This window comes from Dysidea avara, chromosome 3 (genome assembly GCF_963678975.1).
Source record: "Dysidea avara chromosome 3, odDysAvar1.4, whole genome shotgun sequence".
Classification (NCBI taxonomy): domain Eukaryota; kingdom Metazoa; phylum Porifera; class Demospongiae; order Dictyoceratida; family Dysideidae; genus Dysidea; species Dysidea avara.
The window spans coordinates 30,897,067-30,922,116 of record NC_089274.1 but is presented as its reverse complement, the minus strand read 5'-3'; the positions used below and the strand labels follow the sequence as shown (position 1 = coordinate 30,922,116).

At 38.6% G+C, this 25,050-nt stretch overlaps 1 protein-coding gene across 2 annotated transcripts in view; it reads right to left on the bottom strand.

The window, feature by feature from the left end:
• Nucleotides 1–20,495, bottom strand: part of LOC136250691 (kinesin-like protein KIF21A) — a 465,334-nt gene extending 444,839 nt beyond the window's left edge. For both annotated transcript variants that reach the window (XM_066042921.1, XM_066042922.1), the window contains exons 1-2: nucleotides 20,381–20,495; nucleotides 12,926–12,966 (exon numbers count right to left, since the gene is read on the bottom strand). In XM_066042921.1, the coding sequence (XP_065898993.1) occupies nucleotides 12,926–12,960 (35 nt within the window). In that variant the 5' untranslated portion in view covers nucleotides 12,961–12,966; nucleotides 20,381–20,495. The remainder of the gene's footprint in view (nucleotides 1–12,925; nucleotides 12,967–20,380) is intronic.
• Between the last annotated feature and the right edge of the window lie 4,555 nt (nucleotides 20,496–25,050).

Genomic DNA, 25,050 nt, shown 5'->3' with positions numbered 1-25,050 from the left:
CTTGGAAAATTCGTCCATTTGACACAAAGCAAAGAATTCTATCAAGGTGGTCTTTGGAGGGTCCCCTGAAGCTCGATCCATAGTGGTGTCCTCAGAGAAATACATGTAAACTCGCATTCTCCAAGTGCACAACTAGTTGTTGAACAGGAGGAAATCTCTTATGGATGGGAAACTCGAGTATCCTCCAGGCTGCTTCATTGCTGCTGATGTAGCGAGCAATCTGATACTCAGATATCTCATCTACCTGATCTAAGCGTAATGCAAATGTTGCTTTATCACAACCTTTGTGAACATATTTCAGTACATACTTGATGGAATTGATAACATGGCATGCATAGCTCCAGATTGCATAATGTTCGCAACAAATACTTATTGACTACCCACCTGTTATCAACCTTCCGAGAGCCTCTTACATTAATGGTGACGGTAGTCACCTGTCCACCATCTTCAGGGCTTCTTCTACTGTATAGTGGGTAACTGTCAACACCTTGTTGGGTCTCAGATATGAATAGGGTATTTCTTACAGCACTGGCCATTTTCCATGAAAGGAGAGGTAGGATTAATGCTACCACAGGGCCCATGCACCATGTTGCACACCACAATTCAGTGCAGCTCAGGGTCAAGTGCTGGATCTAGTTTCAGCACATACAATGTCGTCTATTTTATCAGGCGTGATTTTGTGCTCTTGAATTAACCACACCAAGATATGGGCATGTGGCAGGCCACGCTTTTGCCATTCCATTGAGTAAAGCCAAGCACGTGGTTTTCTGTAAATCATTTCTGTTTTAACATCTCTAATGTTATTTTTAGTTTGAGCCGAAAAACTCGACCCACTAATTCTGGATGATCCTCAGGATTTTTCATCAGGCAATAAATTGTTTTTATTTTCTAGCCAATTGGGATTGCATGTCATTGTAATAAACAAATCAGGCTGGCCGTATTTCCTAACATAAGTCATGGTATCCTGTTGGCATTCATGCATGTAACGTGGCCCACCTGTAAATGTCAATGGAAGAATGATTCTACGACCTACAGTACATTATCAGGGTCCCCATCTCCATCAACAATTGCATCTCAGAGATCCTGATAGCAGTCAGCACGAAGTGCTCTTTGCTCACACCTAAGGAATTGCAAACGTTCTGTTTCAATTTTGCAGTACGCATCTACCAAGAACTGTTGAAATAGTCACTTGGCTCTAAGCAACACAGACACATTCTGTCTTACCATAATGTGGTAGCAGTAATATACCAAAGATGTCAGTTTTTTATTATTAAGATTGATGTGCCATCCATCAGTACCATGGGAGAAAATTAGTGGATACTGAAGTGGATCATAGCCCCTGTGCACTTCTGAAATAGGACACAAGCCACCAACCATCTCTGTAGTGCAACACTATATCCCTGTTGTTTGCATTTTCATTAGTCATCGACAGACCCACTTCATCACACAGGAGACTATTATACCTCCTGGGGTGCTCACCTGTAGGTTTTTGTTTCATTAATTACAACTCTGATGTTTGTTGAGACATCCTATTGGTTAAACAACTCCTTAGCTATTTTAAAGATTTGCACATAGTGGTTGTCATTGTGCAATAGCTGGTTGATATTGTTGAAAATGTCTGGTCTCAAACCACCAACTATTTGACATCTACTGTAGTAGCCACCTGTAATTCCTGATTGTCAATAAAGTAAATTAGACAAACTTTTGGAGACTCACCTATTGATGGAACCATACTACCAATACGATGGTACAGTATACCTGACCCTGTATTCTAAAGGAGGGGTTGAAGCCAGGCATTGCTATCTCATTACACCCAAAGATTGTCATTTGGAATGCAGAATTGTATTTTCGTATATTTGCTTGAAAATGATTACTATCACTATCTATACCTTTATACAGGTGCTCTAAGAGTGGCTGTGGTCAAGGGAATGGTTCAGTTGGACGTTACCTTTCAAACAAAAAAGGGATTCTGTTTCTGCAGGAAATTTCAAAGTGCCACAATGTGCACATTCTGTACTAAGTTTACCTACATCAGTAGTGCTAAAAAAATTATGCGGCTGGTAATGATGCTTGCATACACCTGTTATCTTCATGTGTTCTCCATCTGCTGCTCCCTTGCGCGGTTTTGTGGATCAGCCCTAGCCAGTTGGCGCTGTAGTTGATCAAGTCGTCTTTCCTCCTCCCTGGTAACTGGATCTTCACGTGCCTGGTGATGCACAGCTGCGCTTGTTCTTCTTGTCATAGTTCAGGATTCTGGCACCATTGACGGTGAGCAGCTGCATCTCTCTTCTGTTGTTGTCGTATTTCTGGGTTATGGCATGCCTCACGATGAACAGCTATATTTCTCTGCTGTTGTTCTTGTCGTAGTTCAGGGTTCTGGCACAGTTGACAGTGAGCAGCTGTACTGTTCTGTTGTTGCTGTTGTCTCACTTCAGCATTTAGGTGAGCTTCACGATGAGCAGCTGCATCGTGTTTTCGCCTGTCTTCTAAGTCTTGACTGCTGCAGTTGGTGGAATCCATTTGATGTTGAAGAAAGTCTCTTTCTCTCTCTTGTTGTCTCTTATCGATGTGTCTTTGCATCCGTCGTCTTGCTTGAGAAGCATGGAATGACGCAGAGGAATCACTTTACCTTTGGCATTTTCAAAATCTTAGTCTCACGTGTGTAAAATTTGCTGATGTCAGTCAAGCACGTTAAAAAGCAAAATAAAAGCCTGTCATGAGCGAAATAAAAGTAGCTGGCGTGAGTGAGAATAGAACCCAGGACCACCGGTTTATCAGTCACTCGCACAAACGACTAAAGTGCTAGGTTACAGTTCGCAATGGAATTTACACCTGTAGGTCGAGATTTCCTCTACAACAATGCCTTCAATGCTTTATAGAGAACGAACGGAAGCAGGTAGCGATTTGTAACAACAAACTTGGAGTAGCCAGATGATGAACACTTAATTTCTTTAAAGCCCTGTATCGATATGTGCTTTGGTTGTTGAGTTAGTGGTATTTATACGAAGCAGAAGGACGGATAGACAGATAGCTTTTCAGCTTTATATATATACTAGCGCTGGTACCTGCCCTACGGTGCAGGACTGCTTACAATGTCATGCACTTTACACTAAGTTTAATCATGTAGCTATATCTAGTGACAAAAATTCGTACACATGCAGCATTGGAAACCAAAGTACAAAACATCACTTGTCTATACATTATCTTAGTTTATATACACTTTAACTTAGTTTATATACTTTAACTTAGTTTAACGTAATAATGCTTAAAGGCACACATTAAGAAATAACGTTGCACCAATAATACTCAGAATCAAACTGTAGTATATATATCTAATCCAAAACAACCAAGCTGTAAAAAAACAGTGTGGCCCTCAAAAAGGCTATGGTGAAAAAAGATGTGAAATCCAAGGTGGCGGCCAGGAAATGGCTGTGATGGTAGGTTAATGGTAAAAATTTTAATAACAACAATTCAGGTGAATTTTGTGCCAATTGACCAAGCGGCACCAAATTCACCTGAATTGTCGTTATTAAAATTTTTACCATTAACCTACCATCACAGCCATTTCCTGGCCGTCACCTTGGATTTCACATCTTTTTTCACCATAGCCTTTTTGAGGGCCGCACTGTTTTTTTACAGCTTGGCTGTTTTGGATTAGATTTCATTTCTTTTTGTATTTGTACAGTATACCACAAAGCCGGCCTATGGCTGGCTTTGGGACTTTTTTAACCTGTCTTTTTTTTCTTTACCACAGGAAGAAGAAAAGATGAAGCAGATGTACTCTAAATATTTCTGATTTTATCAGTAAATGTACAAATTATATATATAATACATATATTTATTACAGAACTCTCCATGGAGGTTTCTTTGTAACTGAACACTCTACAAGGTGACTTCTTCTTGCTGCCCTCTCTACAGGGTGAATTGTTATTTGTTTGTAGCTGAACTCTCTACAGATGATTTGTTTGCAGCTGAACTCTCTACATGATGGTTTCTTTGTAGCTGAACTCTCTACAAGGTAATTTCTTTTAGCTGATGTCTCTACAAGGTCACTAGTTTGTAGCTGAACTCTCTACAAGGAAACTTCTTCTAGCCGATCTCTCTACAGGGAGATTTGTTTGTACAGTAGCTGAACTCTCTACAGGTGATTTCTTTGCAGCTGAACTCTCTACATGATGGTTTCTTTGTAGCTGAACTCTCTACAAGGTAACTTCTTCTAGCTGATCTCTCTACAGGGAGATTTGTTTGTAGCTGAACTCTCTACAGGTGATTTGTTTGCAGCTGAACTCTTTACATGATGGTTTCTTTGTAACTGAACTCTCCACAAGGTAACTTCTTCTAGCTGATCCCTCTAGAGGGTGATTTGTTTGTAGCTGAACTCTCTACAAGGAAACTTCTTCTAGCTGATCTCTCTACAGGGAGATTTGTTTGTAACTGAACTCTCTACAGGTGATTTGTTTGCAGATGAACTCTCTACATGATGGTTTCTTTGAAGCTGAACTCTCCATAAGGTAACTTCTTCTAGCTGATCTCTCTACAGGGAGATTTGTTTGTAGCTGAACTCTCTACAAGGTGATTTATTTGCAGCTGAACTCTGTACAAGATAATTTATTTTAGCTGATGTCTCTACAAGGTCACTAGTTTGTAGCTGAACTCTCTACATGATGGTTTCTTTGTAATTGAACTCTCTACAAGGTGATTCCTTCTAGCTGATCTTTCTACAGGGTAATTTGTTTGTAGCTGAACTCTCTACAAGGAAACTTCTTCTAACTGATCTCTCTACAGGGAGATTTGTTCGTAGCTGAACTCTCTACAGGTGATTTGTTTGCAGCTGAACTCTCTACATGATGGTTTCTTTGTAGCTGAACTCTCTACAAGGTAACTTCTTCTATTGATCTCTCTACAGGGCGATTTGTTTGTAGCTGAACTCTACAAGGTGATTTTTTCTAGCTGAACTATCCCTTTCCATAGTTGCATGAACTCCCTACAAGGTAAATTTTTCTAGCTGATCTCTCTACAGGGTGAATTGTTTGTAGCTGATCTCTCTACAGGGTGACTTGTGTGTAGCTGATCTCTATACAGGTTACTTGTTTCTAGCTGATCTTTTGAATTCTCGTCAGGGAGACTGCTCTATTAGGGTGACTGCTCTATTAGGATGACTGCTCTATTAGAGTATCTCGATCTCGCACTTGCTGCACCAAGTTGGATTTCGTGTTATAACTCCGTGGCTTTAAGTCTGATTCTTCTACACCATTGAAGAGCCTTTCTAAGATGATTACTCCTTCTATTCAGCAATTTTCAAAGAATTCCCTCCTAGCAGTTTATCTGGCAGGTGTGGCAAGTAGTCATTTTTTTATTAGCTAATCTCGATTGCATAATTGTTACACACTGTTGGTTTTTTTGTTGTATCTTCCTGGTTTTTAGCTCGATTTCTTTCAAACCACAAAAGGTTTGAGGTTCAATAGTTAACCTATTCACCCACCGATTTTCAGCTTCTTCCCATACACGGTTTACCCTGTAGGCGTGACAACATATTGGTGTTATTTTTCGTGAATAATCAATCATAACTCTTTTCCTGTTTATCGTATCCTAGCCAAAGTTGGTACAGAGATGCGCCTTTATACTCCCCTTCTGTGTGCCAAATTTCAAGGCAAGCAGATATAGCGTTCGCGTTTTATAGCAGTTTTTGTAAGTGTGCGAAAAGTGGAAGAAAAATAAGAAGAAAAAAAAAACGAAGAAACTAAGCCAATTTTTGAAGTCGCATACGTATCTCGGGAACGCTTGAAGCGATTTCGCTCTAATTTGGAATGTGGAGTGCTGAAGGTGGAGGGAGTGTCCACAGCAAAAATCGTCTTGTTTCATCAAGGCAGCACAGAGCTACGGAGGTGCGAAAATTGCGTTTTCTTTCTTCCTGTCAACATACTCACGGGTGTTACGCGCCGGCTTCTTGGGCCGCACGACACACTACCGTGCGTCTTGATATATATATATATATATGCATATATTGTGTATACCTATAGTGTTTACCAATACAGGCACAAATGGTGCTAGTAGTACCTGTCCTATTATGCACACTTATGCTGACTATAAAAGACATGAATTTGTACATACCGTTGTAGTACCTGCTTCACAGTGCAGCACTTGCCATACTGTGTGTTATGTGCTAAATGTGCAGAACCATCTCCACATTAACTAAGCAATGGAAACCAAGCATTAAACATCAGTGCCTTCATGTAACTATGTAACATGTATGGTGATGTCACTTTTAAAGAATGTGAGCTCGGTGTAGCTACCTCTATAAGCTAAGCCTTATATTATCCCATCATGTTTACCACAAAGGTATAAACAATAATACAATGTTAGTAGTAACTGTCATACAGCCATACAGGTAATGATACCATTTCAGATTCTACATGACATTTGACTTACTGACTAAAAAAGAAATGAATTTGTACATAATGCATGTAGCATCAGTGTACATTGCCCTACAACACTGATATGGTGTAGCAGTTTCACATGTTATGCATTCAAATAAGGTGAAGGATTGCGACTGATACCTGTGCATTCCTTATATGACATTAGTTACACTATTAATTTAAAGATATTTAGTATATTATATAGGCTAGCATTAATTTCTTCAGTGCTTTGGCCCATTTTTTGTTTTACTTTATTGTTAGCTACACTGTAAGTTAATTGTAGTCTCAATATCTAGTTAGGTAATGCAAAGGATGCAGCACATGTTGCTGTCATACCTTCAGTGCTGGCCACTGAAAGCTTTAATAAGATTTCCTCAGTAAAGTAAAAAGCTGCATTGATTGCAAAGACAAAAATACTTGAATAAAAAAGATGGTAAGCAGGTGTCCAGTGAGAGAATAATGGTATGGTATGGCATGTATGTGAAGTACATGTATCAGAAAAAAGGTGTAACCAAAAAGGTGTAACCAAAAAGGTTTCCAAAACAGAATTCAAAGTTGTAACAAAAAAGGGTACAAAAAAAGTTGTAACCAAAAATCAGGTAAAAAGAAAAAAAAGAGAGACCATGTTACCACCGAGATTCGATCTAGGGAATGAACACTCGCAAATCAAACGCACTGGCTTACAATGTCATGCACTTTACACTAAGTTTAATCATGTAGCTATCTAGTGCCAAAAATTCCTACACAGCATTGGAAAGCAAAGTATAAGACATCACTTGTCTGTACTTTAACTTAGTTTATATACTTTAATTTAGTTTATATACTTTAACTTAGTTTATATACTTTAACTTAGTTTATATACTTTAACTTAGTTTATATACTTTAACTTAGTTTAACATGATTATGCTTCAAGGCACACATTCAGAAAATGTTGCACCAATAATGTTCAGAATCAAACTGTAGTATATTGTGTTTACCTATAGTGTTTACCATACAGGTACAAATGGTGCTAGTAGTAGTACCTGTCCTATTATGCACGCTGATGCTGACAACAAAAGACATAAATTTGTACATACAGTACCTGCTTTACAGTGCAGCACTTGCCATACTGCGTGTGTGTGTTATGTGCTAAATGTGCAGAGCCATCTCCACATTAACTAAGCAATGGGAACCAAGCATTAAACATCAGTGCCATTCATATAACTATGTAGCATCAAGAGTTCATAATATATATACTAAGGAGAGTATCCTACTCTCATATACCCCTGTAGAAAGGCATATCGTGAAGTTATGACATAACACTTCTGAGTTCGCCCGTTTTTCTTATAATTAATGATGTCATTAGTTGAACATGGTATCGATTGAACGCGTGCCTACCAACGTCGCTAGCAACCAAATTAACTCCAGCTCTAAGCGTTTCTCACCCAGCTACAATCGTTCCTTCATGGGTTAAGACCGCTTCGTAGGCGTTTCTTACTAGGCCATTCGCGAATACGGCTATCCTGAGCGTCGCAAGTGTGAAACGGTGCTAACGATTCTTGTACTTTTACGGCTTCCTGTACGTCACAAACCACAACATCTTGTCATTACGTCATAACTTCACGATACGCCTTTCTACAGGGGTATATGAGAGTAGGATACTCTCCTTAGTATATACAGTACATGACTGGATCTGCAAGAAGCCCACTTTCAGCTCTAGAAATACAAGTACAGTGTATAAGGAAAAATGAATTCAATTAGGGATCATATAGAAATAAAAAGTTGGGAAACAAGGGAGGTCACCTACACCTGCAGATATACTAGTGGACATTGTTAATCCCTACTTCAGCCTATACCCAGACTGAATTAGAGATTAAATGTCCACTAGTATATCTGCAGGTGTAGGCAACCTCCCTTTTTCCCCTACTTTTTATTTCTATGATCCCTAATCAAACTTAAAATTCCTAATTTTTCCTTTATTCTTTTCTGTAACAACATTATTGTGACTAGTGAACCCACGCATACCATATCAAAAGAAAGGATGGCACCAGAGTTAATGCTTCCGTCTGAACGCGCACCCCAGGTATCAATTACTGACTCGAAAGTAAAGTAGCCATTACGCTTGACTATCAGCTATGTTCACCCCATTGTACAACGCCATAAACAAAGAACAGAAGGAAAAGCACCTCTGCAATCAATCCAGTCACAACGAAAAATACAGGCAATTTGCAAGTCCCAACTAAAGTTCGGCGGTATTGGAAAAATTATACCCGGTTTCGATACTACTAATGTATCACGATATACCGGTATATCACATAAACTGTATAATTCTACACACATACATGATATGCCTGTAATCTGCACACCCACAGGCCTGCATGGTATCACAAGTAACACTGTATAGTGATTAGTGATATAAAAGTTGTAAAAATTATAGTATAATTTAATGACAGTTGTAAAGGTTGTAAGTAAATGACAGTTGTAAAAGTTATAAGTTGATCATGACAGTTTTAAAAAAGTTGTGATGAGTTCTTATAGTAGTTCATGTAGATGATAGGTAGGTATAGTCAACATCTAGTGAAGGTTTCTGTTCAAAAAAACCAACATGTTTACCTTCTCTCGTTTCAAAAGAGTTCGCTTTTTAGAAACTATGTTGCCGGAACAACTAAAGATTCTCTCTGAAGGTGAGCTGCTAGCACACACACTGAGGTACTTCTGTGCCAGTTTAGCCATGGTGGGAAGTACTACCATGTGAACCTTCCACCATTGCAGAGGATCCATTTCAGCATCTAACATTGGTAACTTTAGATAATCTTCGATTTCCTTATTTATTTTCTGATCTAGAGTTTGAGGAGTACTGGATGATGATTGTAGTTCAACTGTCTCCTTGAGCCAACTTGAGAGTTTACGTTTCTTGATACTAGGGTCAGATACCGCAGATGATGACTGGGAACTAGAAGTTGGTTCAGAAACCCCTTCTTGATCTTCAATCATTTCTGTGCCTTCTCTAGCCAAACGATCCTTTACTAAAGCAAGATCAACTTCATTTTCAATGTACACTCCCTTGAATCTTGGATCAAGGTAAGTGCAGACATTCAACAGCTCATCAACATCATTATCATCGTACTTGTTCAGTAGGTAATCCAAAACCCTTTGTTTAAGTGAGTTGGTTAAATTAGCATCACCTTCACAGACTTTAAGCACTTTAGATTTCAAAACGTGTAATACAGGTTTGATCGAAGACACTGTAACTTTTTGTTCACCTGACAACATGTCTGTGAAATCATCTAATTGCCCTAGTGCAGCCTTCATCGACTCCAATACTTCTAGATCCTGCCAAGTTGGAATAAGGTGAGCATTCTTACGATCAACTACAAAAACTTGTCGAATGCAAGCTTCTTGCTCAAGAATACGGTCAATCATTTTGATCAAACTTCCCCAACGAGTAGGACAGTCTGTTACCAAAGAATGCTGGGGCACACCAAGATCATTTTGGGCTTTTGTCAAGTCTCGCTTTTTTTTCCAACTGTGGGAAAATGCAGACACTAGCTTTCTACATAGTCCCAAGCAACGTTGAACTCTGGACTCATCTTTTATAGAATTAACAACAGCCAGGTGTAGGTTGTGGCCAAAGCACGATAATTGTGTCCACATAAGCCTTACGGTTGTGGCACATAGTAAAACGGGTGACACAACTTTCTTCTTTGGCACGATTGTACACGACGAGTCGGCCATGTTTGTTCAATAAAAACTGCTGACAATAACTCACGTGATATTATTAAACGCATGCGCGATATTTCGATATTCTAGTAAACACTACCGGTGTGCAACTGATATCGAAATCAAATAAATATACCGGTATACCGTTGAAGCCTAGTCCCAACTACTCAAGATCTATTTCAGTCCATTACAGAGTTACAAACAAAGAACAGTACGAGAAGCATCTCTGCAATCAATCCAGTCACTATGGAAAATACGAGCAAGATATCAAAGATACCAACACAGCCACAGGGAAGCTGCATCGTGCTATTGCAAATCGACAATTGTCAGCAAAAACACAAAGGAGAACAAAGGCAAGTTCATGATGCATGTACACTGTAGTATGCGTACTGCGGTTGGCAAAAAGGCACATCTCAGGACAAAGCAGTGAAGAAATCAAGCCTGTACAGTAGCTATATCCATTGTTGAGTTACATGTATGCTTGGCTGAAGGCATCAGTTAGTCACAATAAAATTTTGTTAAATAGAAAAGTTTTTAAATTCCATAGAACTTTTTGAAAGGGTTTGGAATTGGTCTGAAGACATTTTTGGGCTAATTCAGTCTATGACTGAAATAGGGGTTACTGTAAATGTCATAGGCTACAGCTATAAAATAGGGATTAAATGTCCACCAGGATGTATACCACTCCCCCTCCAACAAAAAAGCCATAAAATCATCCTAGAAATGTTTTACATGGTGAAAAGCACCTTTACAGTAGTGCTACTAAATGCCAGATATAACATTAAACACCTACAGAACAAACACTAAATCTTTAAAAACTGTCCAAATTGAAATTTTGCCTTCCTACCTGTCTTCTAAAATTTACACCTCTACAGGGCGTAGATAGTTTTGTTGAATGAATGCGATGACGACCAGCATGATTGGAGATAAAAGAAACAACAAGGTGCAGAGGACAGGCGATCATCAGAACACCAAAAGGCACATACTTGTTACTGTAGCATAATATGGTGGTCATACAATACATTGTTTAGCCTCTAGCCTTGCAATTGTGGTCAGACAACTGTATCAACACTTTCTGTATTTAGATGCCACAAAATTATTATCATTTAAAGTGCCCAGACTGCTGTATAGACAAGAGTTATTCTCACATAGATATATAGCACACTATATGTACAGTATATCTCTATTATCTATGGTACTCATAGCTATGCACGTAGCTACAGTAGCTATGCACTTATTGTGATCAATCATATCAACCACGCCTTTCACAGGTGGCATATATGGTCATACTATAGCATGGGTATATAATCTATGGCATGGGAGGAAAGAAAAGACTATGTCCCCTGAAAGTATCGCATTTAAGGCCCACTTGAGATAGCAGTCACCCTAATACAACAGCCATGTTCAATATTCTAATAGAACAGTCGCACATTTCTACTGTATATGCTATAGCACAAATGAAGAAGGGATACAAGCAATAAAAACTAGCAAAACAAGAGATGAATGATGGTATTACAGCATAGCTCGTGGGAAAATCCCTACATTAGCATGTTATAACAATGATTTGTTCAATGCCAAAGTAGGGATTTTCCCACCGAGCTATGCTGTAATAACGTCATTCATCTCGTTTATTGCTTGGGTCTCCACTTCATTTTAAAATAATTTTTATTATACTAGTTTGTTTTTTTGTTTTTTTTTGTTACAGCATGCAGCTATATACCTGTGACTGTTTTATTAGGGTGACTGCTGTATTAGAGTATCTCAAGTCAACCTTTCACTACCAGGGGGTGTGTCACTATTTCATTGTGCTAGCATACAGATAGGCCAAGATGTGTCATTGTGAGATACAGTATGGTCTCGGTGCTTGATCGTTACTGATCAACCACATCGCGTTATTTAATTAATAGGTGTGGCATTGAACCCATCATGAAGTTAAACGTATCTACTGAGCATAAGTATTTTAATAAATTTGCGGCCTGTAAGCTGCTCAAGGAAACTATTGATAGGAAAGTTAATGCCTCAATACGGTTTCATTGCATGGAGAAGGAAGAAGACCAAGATAAAATGAAAGACAAGGCGCAGAGGGCACGTACTCGTCGAAACCCCAAAAGGCACATCCCACTGGTGAGTTTGTTATTGTGGCGTAAAATGGTGGCTGTGCGCTGCTTTGTTTGGCCTCCAGCCTTGCAACTGTGGACAGGCAGGCAGGAAGTCTGGCAGTGTTTTCTTGTTTTTAATGCTGTATTTGTGGTTAGATGGACTAATATTATTCCGTACAGGTGGTTTTCATCACATAAGATGTCTCTAGGATGATTTTTGAAGGCGGCATTTTAGGCGGCGTGCATTATTTTTGGGGAGACCCCTACTTAAACAATACTACCATACTGTTAGATAAAAACCTAAACAAACTAAAATTATTAATTTAAAATTGAAGTAGGAATCCAAGTGATGAAAACTTTTGAATTGAAACAAGTAAGAGTATGAATGATTGTATTACAACATACGTAGCCTGTGGGAATTTTTGGCAGTGAACAAGTACATGTAATTGTTATGACATGCCAATGTAGGGATTTTCCCACAGGGCTACATGTTGTTGTAGTCATTCAATCTTGTTTCATTGCTTGAATCCCTACTGTACTTCATTTTTAAATTAATAAGTTTTAAATACTGTTCACTATATTATCAGGTCTAGGTGCTTTGTATATTTCTATGATCCCTAATTAAACTTAAAATCCCTACACTGTACATTGCAATGTAAGTAAGAAATGTGTAAACACACAGTATATACACAGTATACAGCCTGTACACACCTTAAAGCAACTTCAACATTTGTAGAACCAGACATGATCACCTTCAAAAAAAAAAATACAGATAATTTACAACATTCATTGAAAATTAATTACAGCATACAAAACATGCCTTTTCAGGGATACTTATGGAAATTATAATTATAATCCATGTAACTTACTGTATCTATGGTTACAGTTATTTATACACTTTAAAGAACTTGCATGGGCGAATAAGAGTACTATTATCCCCATACAGGAAAATACATAACTGCATACGGAAAATACAGCACTTTTGATCACATGTGCAATATTTCAAATCGCCAGAAGTAGCCAAAATGATGCTATCTGTTAGTCTCATGATTAAACTTGTACTATACAGACTACTAGTGTTGAAACGAATAGCAATGTTAATCGAATAGTTGTGAACAAAATAACCAATTATTTGATTATTCTTTAAGCATGAAAAAGCACTGATATCTTTGTTGGGCAGTAAGGTGAAGCCTGAGAGCTACCTGTACTTCTATTCTTCTTAAATGGAAATTCTCAGTATGAATATGCCACTTGGTTCACAATCTCAAGTTTCAAGGTTGGCTTTAGTCATCTGATCACAGCTTACTATAATGCCAAAGAATATTTGAATAGCATGTTAACGAATCAAATAAAGTCATGCTGACCGAATAGTAGAATATCTAAATAATCTTTCAGCATTAATATAGATACTTACTGATTGCCTGGGGGCTGTAAACCAAGAACGCTCCGAACAAAGACGACCAGAAAGCACTTTAAAACCAGTTAAAGCACTGCCACATTTATACAATATGAAAAAAATAGCACTCTGGCACGCTCTCAAGCCGAAAGCAGCACTCAGTTATACCTCGTGTTGTATTGGTCTCTTGCCACATCCTTGTGCTATTTTTCCCATATTGCACTTGCGGCGGTGCTTTAATAGTACCTACAGTGTAATTGAGTTCATTTGCATGATATTTTGTTACTTTTGTTACATGGTTATATGATTATTCCAATAAGTATTATTGTATGGAATTTTTTTACTGAACAGAAACCTCCATACGGAGTATTAAACGGTACGGCGGCTGGATATACTGTAGAAAATTTTTTTTAAATCACTAGAGCTCAGATTTTGGACTCACTGCCAGCCTGCCTGTCAGCCAGCCAGCCTGACCACAATCACAAGCCGAGACCAAACAAAGCAGCCCACAGCCACCATTTTATGCTACAATAACAAACTCACCAGTGGGATGTAGTGTTGCCATGATATATCAATACATCGATAGTATCGATATAACAAGGTGGTGATATGTTATAGTTATATCCCGGTACGAGGGTGATATCTTTGTTATTACACGAGTCCGAGGCGGAGCCGAGGACGAGTGTAATAACAATGATATCATCCGAGTATACGGGATATAACTGTTATATATCCCAGTGCGCGTGAGTGCGCAGAAATTTACGGATAGTAAATTAAGTTCCGGTTTGAGTTCCTGTCACTGTGCTCAAGATTTCGTCCGAATTGTGTGGAGATTCTACTTCGTAGCTACAAGAGAGACCTTACATACTGCCTACAAACTGTAGCGAAGGGCGGTGTTATGAAGCAGCGGTTCCAGGTACGATTTGCCTTCGTCAGAAATTGGTATGGTGGTGTCGCGTGGTGTGCAAGAGAAAAATAAAGACCAACAAGTGGCTACCATAGTCCAAGATAGAACAATGAAGCTAGAGGAAGTTAGTTCTTCACCATAGTGACCGTTGGGAGTGATTGCTGGAGAAAAAATCGTCACGGACTATTCTTGACATTTGTTAAACTATCACGGTATTGGTAACTTGTAGTGTTATTGTGTAAAGGATTAACAGTTTTCTTGTAAGATTTAGGTAGTTTTAAGTGCTGTATTGGTGTGTTTTGTATCAATATTTCCTTATTTGGCTCTTTGTTCCATTGGTAAACAATGCCATTCGCGGTTATTATGATGTCACGAAAGAGACTGAGTGGCTCCGCAACAGGGTGATAAGTTAGTTATCACTGGGTGATAACTAATATATCATACAGTGGCAGCACCGCTCTGTCTAGCTGTGTGGTAGTTATAACCCAGCGCGGCGCTTTGATACTCCCACGCACTGGGGTTTAAGATATGATATACCAATCAGTTATATCAATCAGTTATATCAATGGTTGCACAATACTGGAGCCTCTTAGTGTAATGATGTGGGGGAGGCCAGACATATGGTATTTAACATTTAATTAAGTTGTGTGTTGATGGTGTAGTGTGGTAAACAAGCCAATCCCAAAGTAAACTGGGAGGTTTTAAGGTTTCTATGTAGTGCCAGCCACTTGTCTCAATTGTAAAGCAGTAGCAAAATGCATTTAAAACCTGATAAACAAGAGTAGCTTTTGTTTGTGGTATACATTTAAACTTACAATGAATATGTTTGTCTTGCAAATGTTATACAGTGTAGTTAGTTCTATATCGTGATAGTATGTTCATATCGACATTCGTGAAACAAACCTTGATGATATATAATATAGAGTTTTTCTATATCGTGGCAGCACTAGTGGGATGTGCCTTTTGGGGTTCAAGCCCTCTGCACCTTGTCTTTCATTTTATCTTCAATCAGGCTCATCGTCTTCTTCTTGTTGCAATGAAACCATATTGAAGCGTTAATTTTCCCTATCAACACTTTCCTTGAGCAGCATAATTAGACGCCAAAATAGTGCTTACGCACCTGTAACTTCACCTGTAACTTCACGACAGTTTCAATGCCATGCCTATTAATTAGTTAAACGCAATCTTAGTTGATTACATATTCTATCACGATGACACACTCCGCTATTATTGACCTAGCTGTATTCACACAACGAAAATATGAAATAGTGGCACACCCCCTGGCTGATTTGAAATACTCTAATACAGCAGTCACCCTAATAAAACAGTCACACGTGTATAGCTGTATGCTATAACAAAAAACCAAAAAAACTAGTATATTAAAAATTATTGATTTAAAAATGAAGTAGGGATCCAAGCAATAAAAAGTAGTAAAACAAGAGATGAACAGCATAGCTCAGTGGGAAAATTCCTACAGTACTTTGGCATTGAACAAAATGATTGTTATACTATGACAATGTAGGGATTTTCCCACCGAGCTATCAGGGGTAATCTAGGGGGGGTGGGGGCACAGGCCCACCCTGGGTTAGCTATTGCCCCCCCTATGTTTATAGCTGAAGCCTTGAGAAATGGAATGATTTAATTGATCCCAAAGTTGCATACTCGAATGGTCAATATTCAATGGCATCACTATAAAATTTCACCAAAATTGAGTATATTTACACCTAAATTTTCAAAATTTTCCTGGGGGAACATGCCCCCAGACCCCCCTAGAAACCGAAGTGGCTTACTTTACCCCCCCAAGCTTAATATTCTGGGTTGAGCCCTAGCTATTCTGTAATACCATCATTTCACTACTTTTTATTGCTTGGATCCCTACTTCATGTTTAATCTATATAGTACAAGAATCAATTACATTAACAAGGGAATTTAAAACTATGCATTTGTGAACCTCCCAGAGCAATAGTTACTGTACTTACAGTATACAAGTAAAATGGCTGTTTCAGCTCAATTTCAACTACTATTACACTGGACATACAAAAATTAAATTTCCTGAATAGGAATTGCTGAACGAATTTGTGGGTTTACTTGATGTAACCATGACCGTTTTCAATTTACTCTCTACTCCAGCAATCCCTTCTTGTTTCATGGGTAACAACCAATATACAGCACAGTAGTATCAGACCATGTTTAATTAAAGGTCACCAGTAGCAAAGTGCGGTTCATCAGTGGTGTGCACAGCATGCAGGAGATACACATTACTATAATAGCAAGCCAGAAACTGAGCCAGGTATGGAAGCCAGCCAGGTATGGAAGCCAGCCAGGTATGGAAGCCAGCCAGGTGAAACGGCCAAGCCAGCCAGAACCAAGCAAGTCAGTGAAGGATGAAACATACATACAGAATGTACAATGGAAGTAAACAGTATAAGCAAACATTAAAACATTATACGCTTTTACATTCACAAACTGATCGTGACTACTGAGCCTAGCAAGCCAGGTGAACAGAAGAATGCAAAGTATACAACACAAACAAACGTGCAACAGCTGGCATGGTGAACTTCCTTGTCTTGAATTTTGGGTGTGGCTGTGTGGCTTTAACTACCTGCTTTGTAGTGAGTGTTACAGGGTGTATATGGAATAACATAGCTTTTAAGTCACCAGTATGAGCACATATGATTAATATAAGCTTGTGTCTTCGTTCGTTTTCGCCTACAGTAAATTAATTCATTCAGGTAGGCAAGGCAAATAATCGTTGTTTTTACTAGCAAAACTTGATCACGTACACTGTAATTGTTACACACTGTCTGTTGATTTTTTGCTGTATCTTCATGGTCTTTAGTTAGATTTCTTTCAAACCACAAAAGTTTGAGGTTCAATAGTCTTATCTACAGTACTGTAACTACTGATTTTCAGCTTCTTTCCGTAAGCAGTTTACCCTGAAGGTGTAACAACATATCGGTGCTATTTTTCATCAATAATAAATTATTGTTAATAATCCTATTGCCTGTTCATTGTATTCCAGCCAAACTTGGTACCAAAATGCATTTTTAAACCCTCCATCTGTTTGCTAAATTTCAAGGCAATCAGATAGCCCAATCGTATTTTATGTAACTGTGTGAAAAGACAAAGAAAAATATAACTACTTTTTGAAGTACACTATAGTATATCAAATATATCTCGACAATCCTTGAAGCAATTTTGCTTAAATTTGGTACAGTGTATGTGGACTACTGATGATAGACAGCATTTCCACAGCAAAAATTGTCTTGTGTCTTGAAGGCAGTACAGATCTACGAATGCGTGAAAATTACATGTTATTCCTGTCAATATACTCACAGTGTGGCATGCTGGCTTCTTGAGCCATACAACACACTATCGTGTGTCTTGGTACAAATAAAAATTTTTGTTCGAGAGTGTTTGCTAGCTCTAGCAAACTGGCTTGCTCCTGGGACTACAATGTGTGATTCTACTACAATGTATAACAGCTTTGGTCCAGTAAACCAGCACATACAGTACTGTGCTGCATGTTGACATAAGTATAATGTACTGTATGATGCAATTCATTTCATTTGGGAGCTAACTAAAAACTTGAAAATGCCTAGTTCTTTCATGAAAGTACAGATTGTGAGTTAATAAGTATGCTAGTCCAATTTACATTCATCATACAGTGTACAAGCCACCATCGCTAATTCTTACATACAACTGTATGTGATGTTCCAATTGTAGAACAGATTGCTACACTGTACAGGTCTTAACAAATGTTGCATAACCTCACTTTCAGTATACTAATGTAACAAGTTGATGCTATGCTACTTTTAAAAACCAGGCACCCATGCAGTTATACTATCTTATTCTGACTAAAAAGAGGCAATTAATCAACCATGTAGCTTATATTCATGCTATTAACTCAGCTGATTTGTATTTCATAATTCATTAATTATTTTGTAATTCGGTAATTATGTTGCTATGCAGTCATAACTCTAACAAACCACTTTAACCACAAATTATGCACAGAAGTATCTTCTCAAGTGTTTTATAGTGTTTTCTCATGCAAACAATTTTTGAGAAAGCTATGAGGCTACCCTTCAGTTCATTCACGTACAGTATGTATGGGACATGCCCACTTTCTCTTCGAAGAGATTTGTGATTTCTGGTAGCCTACGAAACAAGATACAAGGCTGTACGTTGTTTTCATACCTGTAGCCTGTTGTGAAAGGCATTCAGAATGTCTTCAGGAACCTTTACCCATTTTTTGAAGCTGGCACAAATACACCACCTCACAATAAAAGTTTACCCACTGGGAAGATTTATACTGGTCTGTGCAGCCTGAAGGCTGCTATTGACACAAAACTGTTTGCTCACGTGGGCAAAATGACAGAGACTCACACTCACACAAACACGCACACTTTCCAAAACAATTATAATCTTTGGCCGGCTACAGTTAGTTAAAAATACACTATAATGTTGGTAATAGAAATTGCTGAAAAACAAAAGAAACAAGGGTCAAGCAAGCTGGCATGTCAAATTTCTATTCAGACAACAATACACTGTACTTTCCATAAATCAGAAGCAGATAAGTACTGAGATTCTGTGAATACTTCTGTATAAATTTTTGAGTCCAAAGAGATCTCAGTGTGTTTAACAAGCTAGCTTGTTTGACTCTTGTTTCTTTTGCTTTTTCAGCGATCTCTATTTCCCATATTTCAATAATTTTTACATTAGTTTGTTTTACTTTTCATAAATCCATTTATAGATAGCTAATATACTGTAATTCTGTAAACGTACTGTAGCACTGGTACCTGTCTTACATGCAGAACTTTATTGCCCTGATTACAGTACATGTAACTTACTGCTCAGTGGACTAAAGAACTAAACGGAATCAAATTTGAAGCAGGACTATGTGGTAACCACCTACGAATGGGTAACAACATACTAGAAGCATGAACTTGTATTTGGTCTACTTCCTGATGTAGCAGTGGAATGCTTCATCTTGTGTATAGGGACTTGGCAGGCTCCATGGTCATTTTTCAGAAACCATACTAATTATGCTCATATCCTTGTAGTACTTTATTCTCCATTATTGATAGACGACTACCGCACTGCCATTAAGTGGCTATTCAGTGCATTTGTGATGGTGAGAATACATGCGGAAGCCGGAATTGTTTCATTTTAGCCCATAGTTTGTTGACACCAGAGGTAGAGAGAAAACCAATCCGTGGCAGTATGGAAATAGTCTATTAATGGATAATGACATACTAGAAGCATAATGGAGTAACTGGTCTGCATTTTGAAACATTCACCACAGTACCTGCCATGTGTTGGGGCGTTTTATTGTGATATCAGAAAGTAGACCAGCTACGAGGTTGTATTTCTAGTATACTATTACCCATCCATCGGTGGTTACCACATAGCCATGAGCTGTACCAGGTCTGGTGGAAAGAACGAAAATGTGATATTTTTGTATTGTAGTATTGGGCTTTTTTCCACACGGTTTTAAGCGCCTAGTTTATAATTTCTTCGCTCTATGGTGGCATGTCTGCATGTGTCTGAGAAGTATGAATCAATTACAGTAGACCAGCTAAGACCACTTATTTCATACCCAATGACAAAAAGAAAAAAAAAGTGGTCTGACCACGCGACATCCACTGTAACTGAAATGCATGCGAATCTCTGAATACATCGCGCTTTATCAGAATAATAGAAGATGCTGCCTGCCACAATCCTCAAACGGCAGGAATTTATATACCTATCAAAACACTTGTGCTAATGGCATCAATTCATTTAGTCAATCAATCAATATTAAAATAAAAAAGCCTAGCCTCAATATTAAACATTTCCCAAACTGATTCAACAAAACAATTACCTCAAGGTGACAGTATTAGTTGGCCTCAGCACACGTCATTAAATGCCTTCACTCTTGTATCCTGCGAGGTATACTGTCGGAAGTACTTGTTGCAATTAATCGACCTATAGTTACGCGCAGAGTGACATATCAGAGGAGGTACGACACACTCACGTGAGCTCATAGGATTTGTACAGAGGGTTTCATTGATAATTAGGTGCTATAGAAAGCTTTTTGGTATCCGTAATGTAATGACATGGTGAACCCTGCTGAACCCCAGTGGTTTGATATTACGGAGTGGCTATTCGTACGGCAGTCACGTAATAAATAATTCTTTTTTTTTTGAAGATATAAAGAAAAGATTAGAACATAGAAATAAACAGTTAAACAATTAAATCAAAAACTCTGACGTCCATATAATATTTTTCATAACGACCACCCCAAAATCCATTCATGGCAATGTCCAAGCGTGTGCCATCCTGAGTGTTGGTAGTCTTCTGTTGAAACCTTTCATCACTTAGAGGCTGCAGATGAGGTTCAACCTCCACATCATGGCACACTTCAGATAATAATTCAGCTGTGATATCCCTCACTTCGTTGTGGCGTATTGAAGGTAATCCACTCTTTGGACAAGACAGACATGCCAACTCTCCCGTATTAGGCGTGAGTCTCACTCTTTGGCTAGTTATCTCACGCTCTCACGCCTAAACCTCTGTTTCTCACTCTTTCAGCTTAGTTCTCACGCCTGGTCTGCTTCGTAATTAGCCCTGTGCTTAAAATTGGGCAGACCTGTGCTTATTCTTTATACTTAGAACATGCGACGACCTTTTTTTGTTGTCTTTTTTGGTCTTCACTACCAAAAATCCTGGAGCTGCACTTGAATCTGGTCCACATTGCTGGTAGTGTTTGAGGTCTCACTCCTAAAATTGTTCAGAAGTTGTCATCTCTGACAAGATAGGGCATGATCAACAGAAAAGTTGGTACCACATGCACAGTGGGAAAGTGTACGAGAGGGCATCCAGCCATATCTCAAAGCAAGGGAATCTTGAAAGGCAGTCTTGTGTAGGGAGAAACCATGTTCCTGCACAGGTAGTGCAGTAAACCAACTAGAAGCACCCTTTTCCTGTGCTAAAGTAACAGCCCTCTGAAGAGTGGGAGTAAGCTTAGAGAACAGTTCCTTAGAAAGAGTGGACAAAGCTTATGGGAGCACAGACTACGAGTATCGGCAAGGGGTCTGCAACAGGCTGAAATCTTGGACGCCTATCACTGAAATCTTGCTTGAAATCCGAAATCCGAAATCCCAACTAATAAACTTTTTTCCAATTATTTCCATAAAATAATGTAACGTTTTTTTTGCAAATTAACGGAAATCACAGTCGCAGCGGAGGGTATTGAAACCTGATTGAAATTCTCTGAGAAATCCTATAAAATCTTAGCAATATCCTATTGGAATCCAAGTTGGAATCTGTATGAGATTTTTAAATCTATAAGATATTGAGATCTCGTGAAATCCTGAAATCCCAGCGAAATCTTGAGATCCAAATGAAATTTTGAGATCTTGAAATCTTGGACACCATTTTTGCTCTGTTGCTGGCCCCTCGAGTATCGGCACTATAGCCAAAATTCTGTGCTAAAATGAGTGATCGTAAGGGTGCTGTGACATACATTGAAGCAGAAAACTCAATAGATGATAAAGAATCAGGTGCAACAATGCCTAGACCACCAAATCTAGTTCAGTGGCAGATCTAGGATTTTTAAAAGGGGTTTCAGAAAATTGGTATAGTTAAATAAGGCATCTGATGACAATTCTCAGGAAAATTTTTGAGATTTTAGAAGCTCTGAGATTGGATTTTAGGCTATTTTTAGTTATAAGCTATTACAAATTCAATGCTATAAACAGTAAATAGTAACTAAATACTATAGCTAACTATATAGGGCAAATATGGTAACTACGAGCTGTAGCTTTGATTGCTCTATTAGAGTAGTTACTTGACTGCTCTATTAGAGTATCGCGATCGTTTTTAGTGCAGTGGGACTGAAAAGATGAAGTCGGATGAAAAGTGAAGTGTTGCTGAGGGTTTTTTTATTTATTAATGCTTTACAACACAAGTGCTGAAGGTCTGTAGGACACCTGGTCCTACAGCCTGCTCAAAGACTTTAGCTACTTAAGATGTGTTTGAAAAGTTGGAGAAAGGAGAAAAAATCCATGACTGGACCTAGGTAGCCTCGAACCTGCAGCCATCCAATTTATGCTCGAACGCTTACAGGAGTCTGTCTACCAGGTGGTCAGGATGTTTTCTCCTTGTTATTTTCATGTAATTATATCCATAGGAATTCTAGAGAGTAACTCATGGTTTAATAGCTATAATGGTGTCAGTTAAGTGCAACTGTGTGCATGCTACTGGTATATATAGTTGTTTGCTATGACAAATTGCTAATACAACAATGTTTATGTATTGATAAGCAAAAATTTAAAAGGAAACCCCTCTAGATCCGCCACTGTAGTTGGAAGTGCAAAGAGTTCTTAGGCTATTTGTACGGCAGTCACGTGATTCATAATAAACGAGCTAGTTCAACGATTTTTGCATTCCAGAAACTACACGTGTCTTTTGGCGCGTGAGTTTGGTGGTGTGAACGTCTGGTACATCTTTGACTAGAGTAAATTGTCGAATGCTTCGGTGAATTTTAAAATGTTGCAGAGGATCTTAGTGATGCAACAGTATCCGGCGACATTTCAGCAAACCGAATTCTCTGCCGAAATTGTTCAACCCACCAGACACTCTGACGATTTTCCAGCGAGGAGGATCACTTTGAATCAGTGTAGGCAACACGTACACGAAGAAGTACTCAGAAAGGGACCATATAGTTGAAGAACGAGTAAACATTAACGGATTAGTGTCTAAATAGATTGTACAGTTGCCAACAATGCACTTCTAGCTCGACTTCTAGATTAGCAGCCACCCATTGTCACCATCTAAAATGAACAAACATCGTTGTAGACTTTCTACTTTGCAGCAATTCATTCAGCAGTCACCTTGGCTACAAGATAAACAACGGTCCCAACTACTGCTGCAATGTTCTTGACGGATTGATCACATTAAGTGTCCGCTCTCTCAGCTACACATAACTATAGTATGGGTAGAGTTAAGTGTCTCACTCCCAGCTACACTAGTATGACAAGAGATAATGCTGCTCATCAGCTCTTATGTGATCAATCTCATGATTTACACGGAACAATCACAATCTTAAGAACTACTCCAGACTGTATTTCACTTTGAAGTTTTACTGAATGCTGTGTTATGGAAATGCTTTATGGGAGCTGCATGCATACTGTAAAGGTTGTACACCAACTATGACCACTGGGTAGCAATCAAACCCATGTCAGATTCCAAAGTTGCATATGTCACACAACTGATGTTTGAAATGAGTTGTTGCCTTTGCTAAGTTTTGAAATTGATTACTGGGCTGTATATTTCTGTATTGATCTTTGTTTTGGCAGAGATGTAGCATCATGCCAATATGACCATGAGGTAATTCATGGTCATCTTATTCTAGCTATGACATAATATACATGCTTGTATTTTTATACATTAGCTCTAGCGGCTAGCAGTTAACTGATATTCCTGTATTAGTTTGAGTACAACTATCTGAATATTGATTTTGTGATTATTGTTATAAAAATTATGCATGCTCTTACCAAGGCTACAATGCATAGGTATAGTACAAGTGAGCATGCAGTAGCTGTCACTGTACCATGCATGGAAACTCAATAAGTCAGCTGAGTCTGAATGAGCTATGTCAACAGTGGCGCAACCAGACCTTGGTTGGAGAGGCCAGAGCCTGCTGACAATGGCAGTCCACCAAATATAATGCACTGCTTCACTGAATAGTGTGACTGTTTTATTACAATATATCGATCTCACATACCAAAACTCTTTGGTAGGGCATGGCCCACCCCTAAATATACACTGTATGTCAATCTCTGTCACTGAGGAGGCAGCTGGCCGTTGCCAACAAATACCTTTTTAGCAATTTGTAGTTGTTACATCTTAGTTACGTGATCTTAATTTTTACTACTACTGGTGGAATGGGTGATGCTGCTACTCAGTTTTATAAGAGATTGGCCAACCTTTTGAGTGTAAAGCACAGTCTTTCCTATGGAATAGTGATGGGATGGCTGAGATGTAAATTGAGCTTCTCTTTGTTGAGGTCTGCAATTATGTGCATTCGCGGTGCCAGGTCCAGTTTGCGCTGTCCCATTGCTGAGGCACCGATTGCTGTGCAGGTCACTGAGGTCCATATTTAAGATAATTTGTTTTTGTTTATTATGTACTGTTTTATCTTATGTCATTAATTTATTAACGGAAAAAAAACCTTAAAAAATAAATAAATAGCAGGTAATTAAGCTATTCGTACGCGGTACCATCGTATAAATAGCTTTTTTTCTATTCATATTGACCGCCGTAAGGTGATTTCATAGCTATTTGTACGTGACTGTACAAATAGCACGTGAGCTATTCGTACGTGACCGTACCAATAGCACGTGGGCTATTTGTACGTGACCAACCAACCTATTATCTTAAGGTATATGGACGTATAGTCCAAAGGTACATGTTGCGTTAGTATGGACTAACAGCGCTGGATTAGTGTACGGTAGGGGGATACGGAATAATTGGGTACCGGTAAGCTTT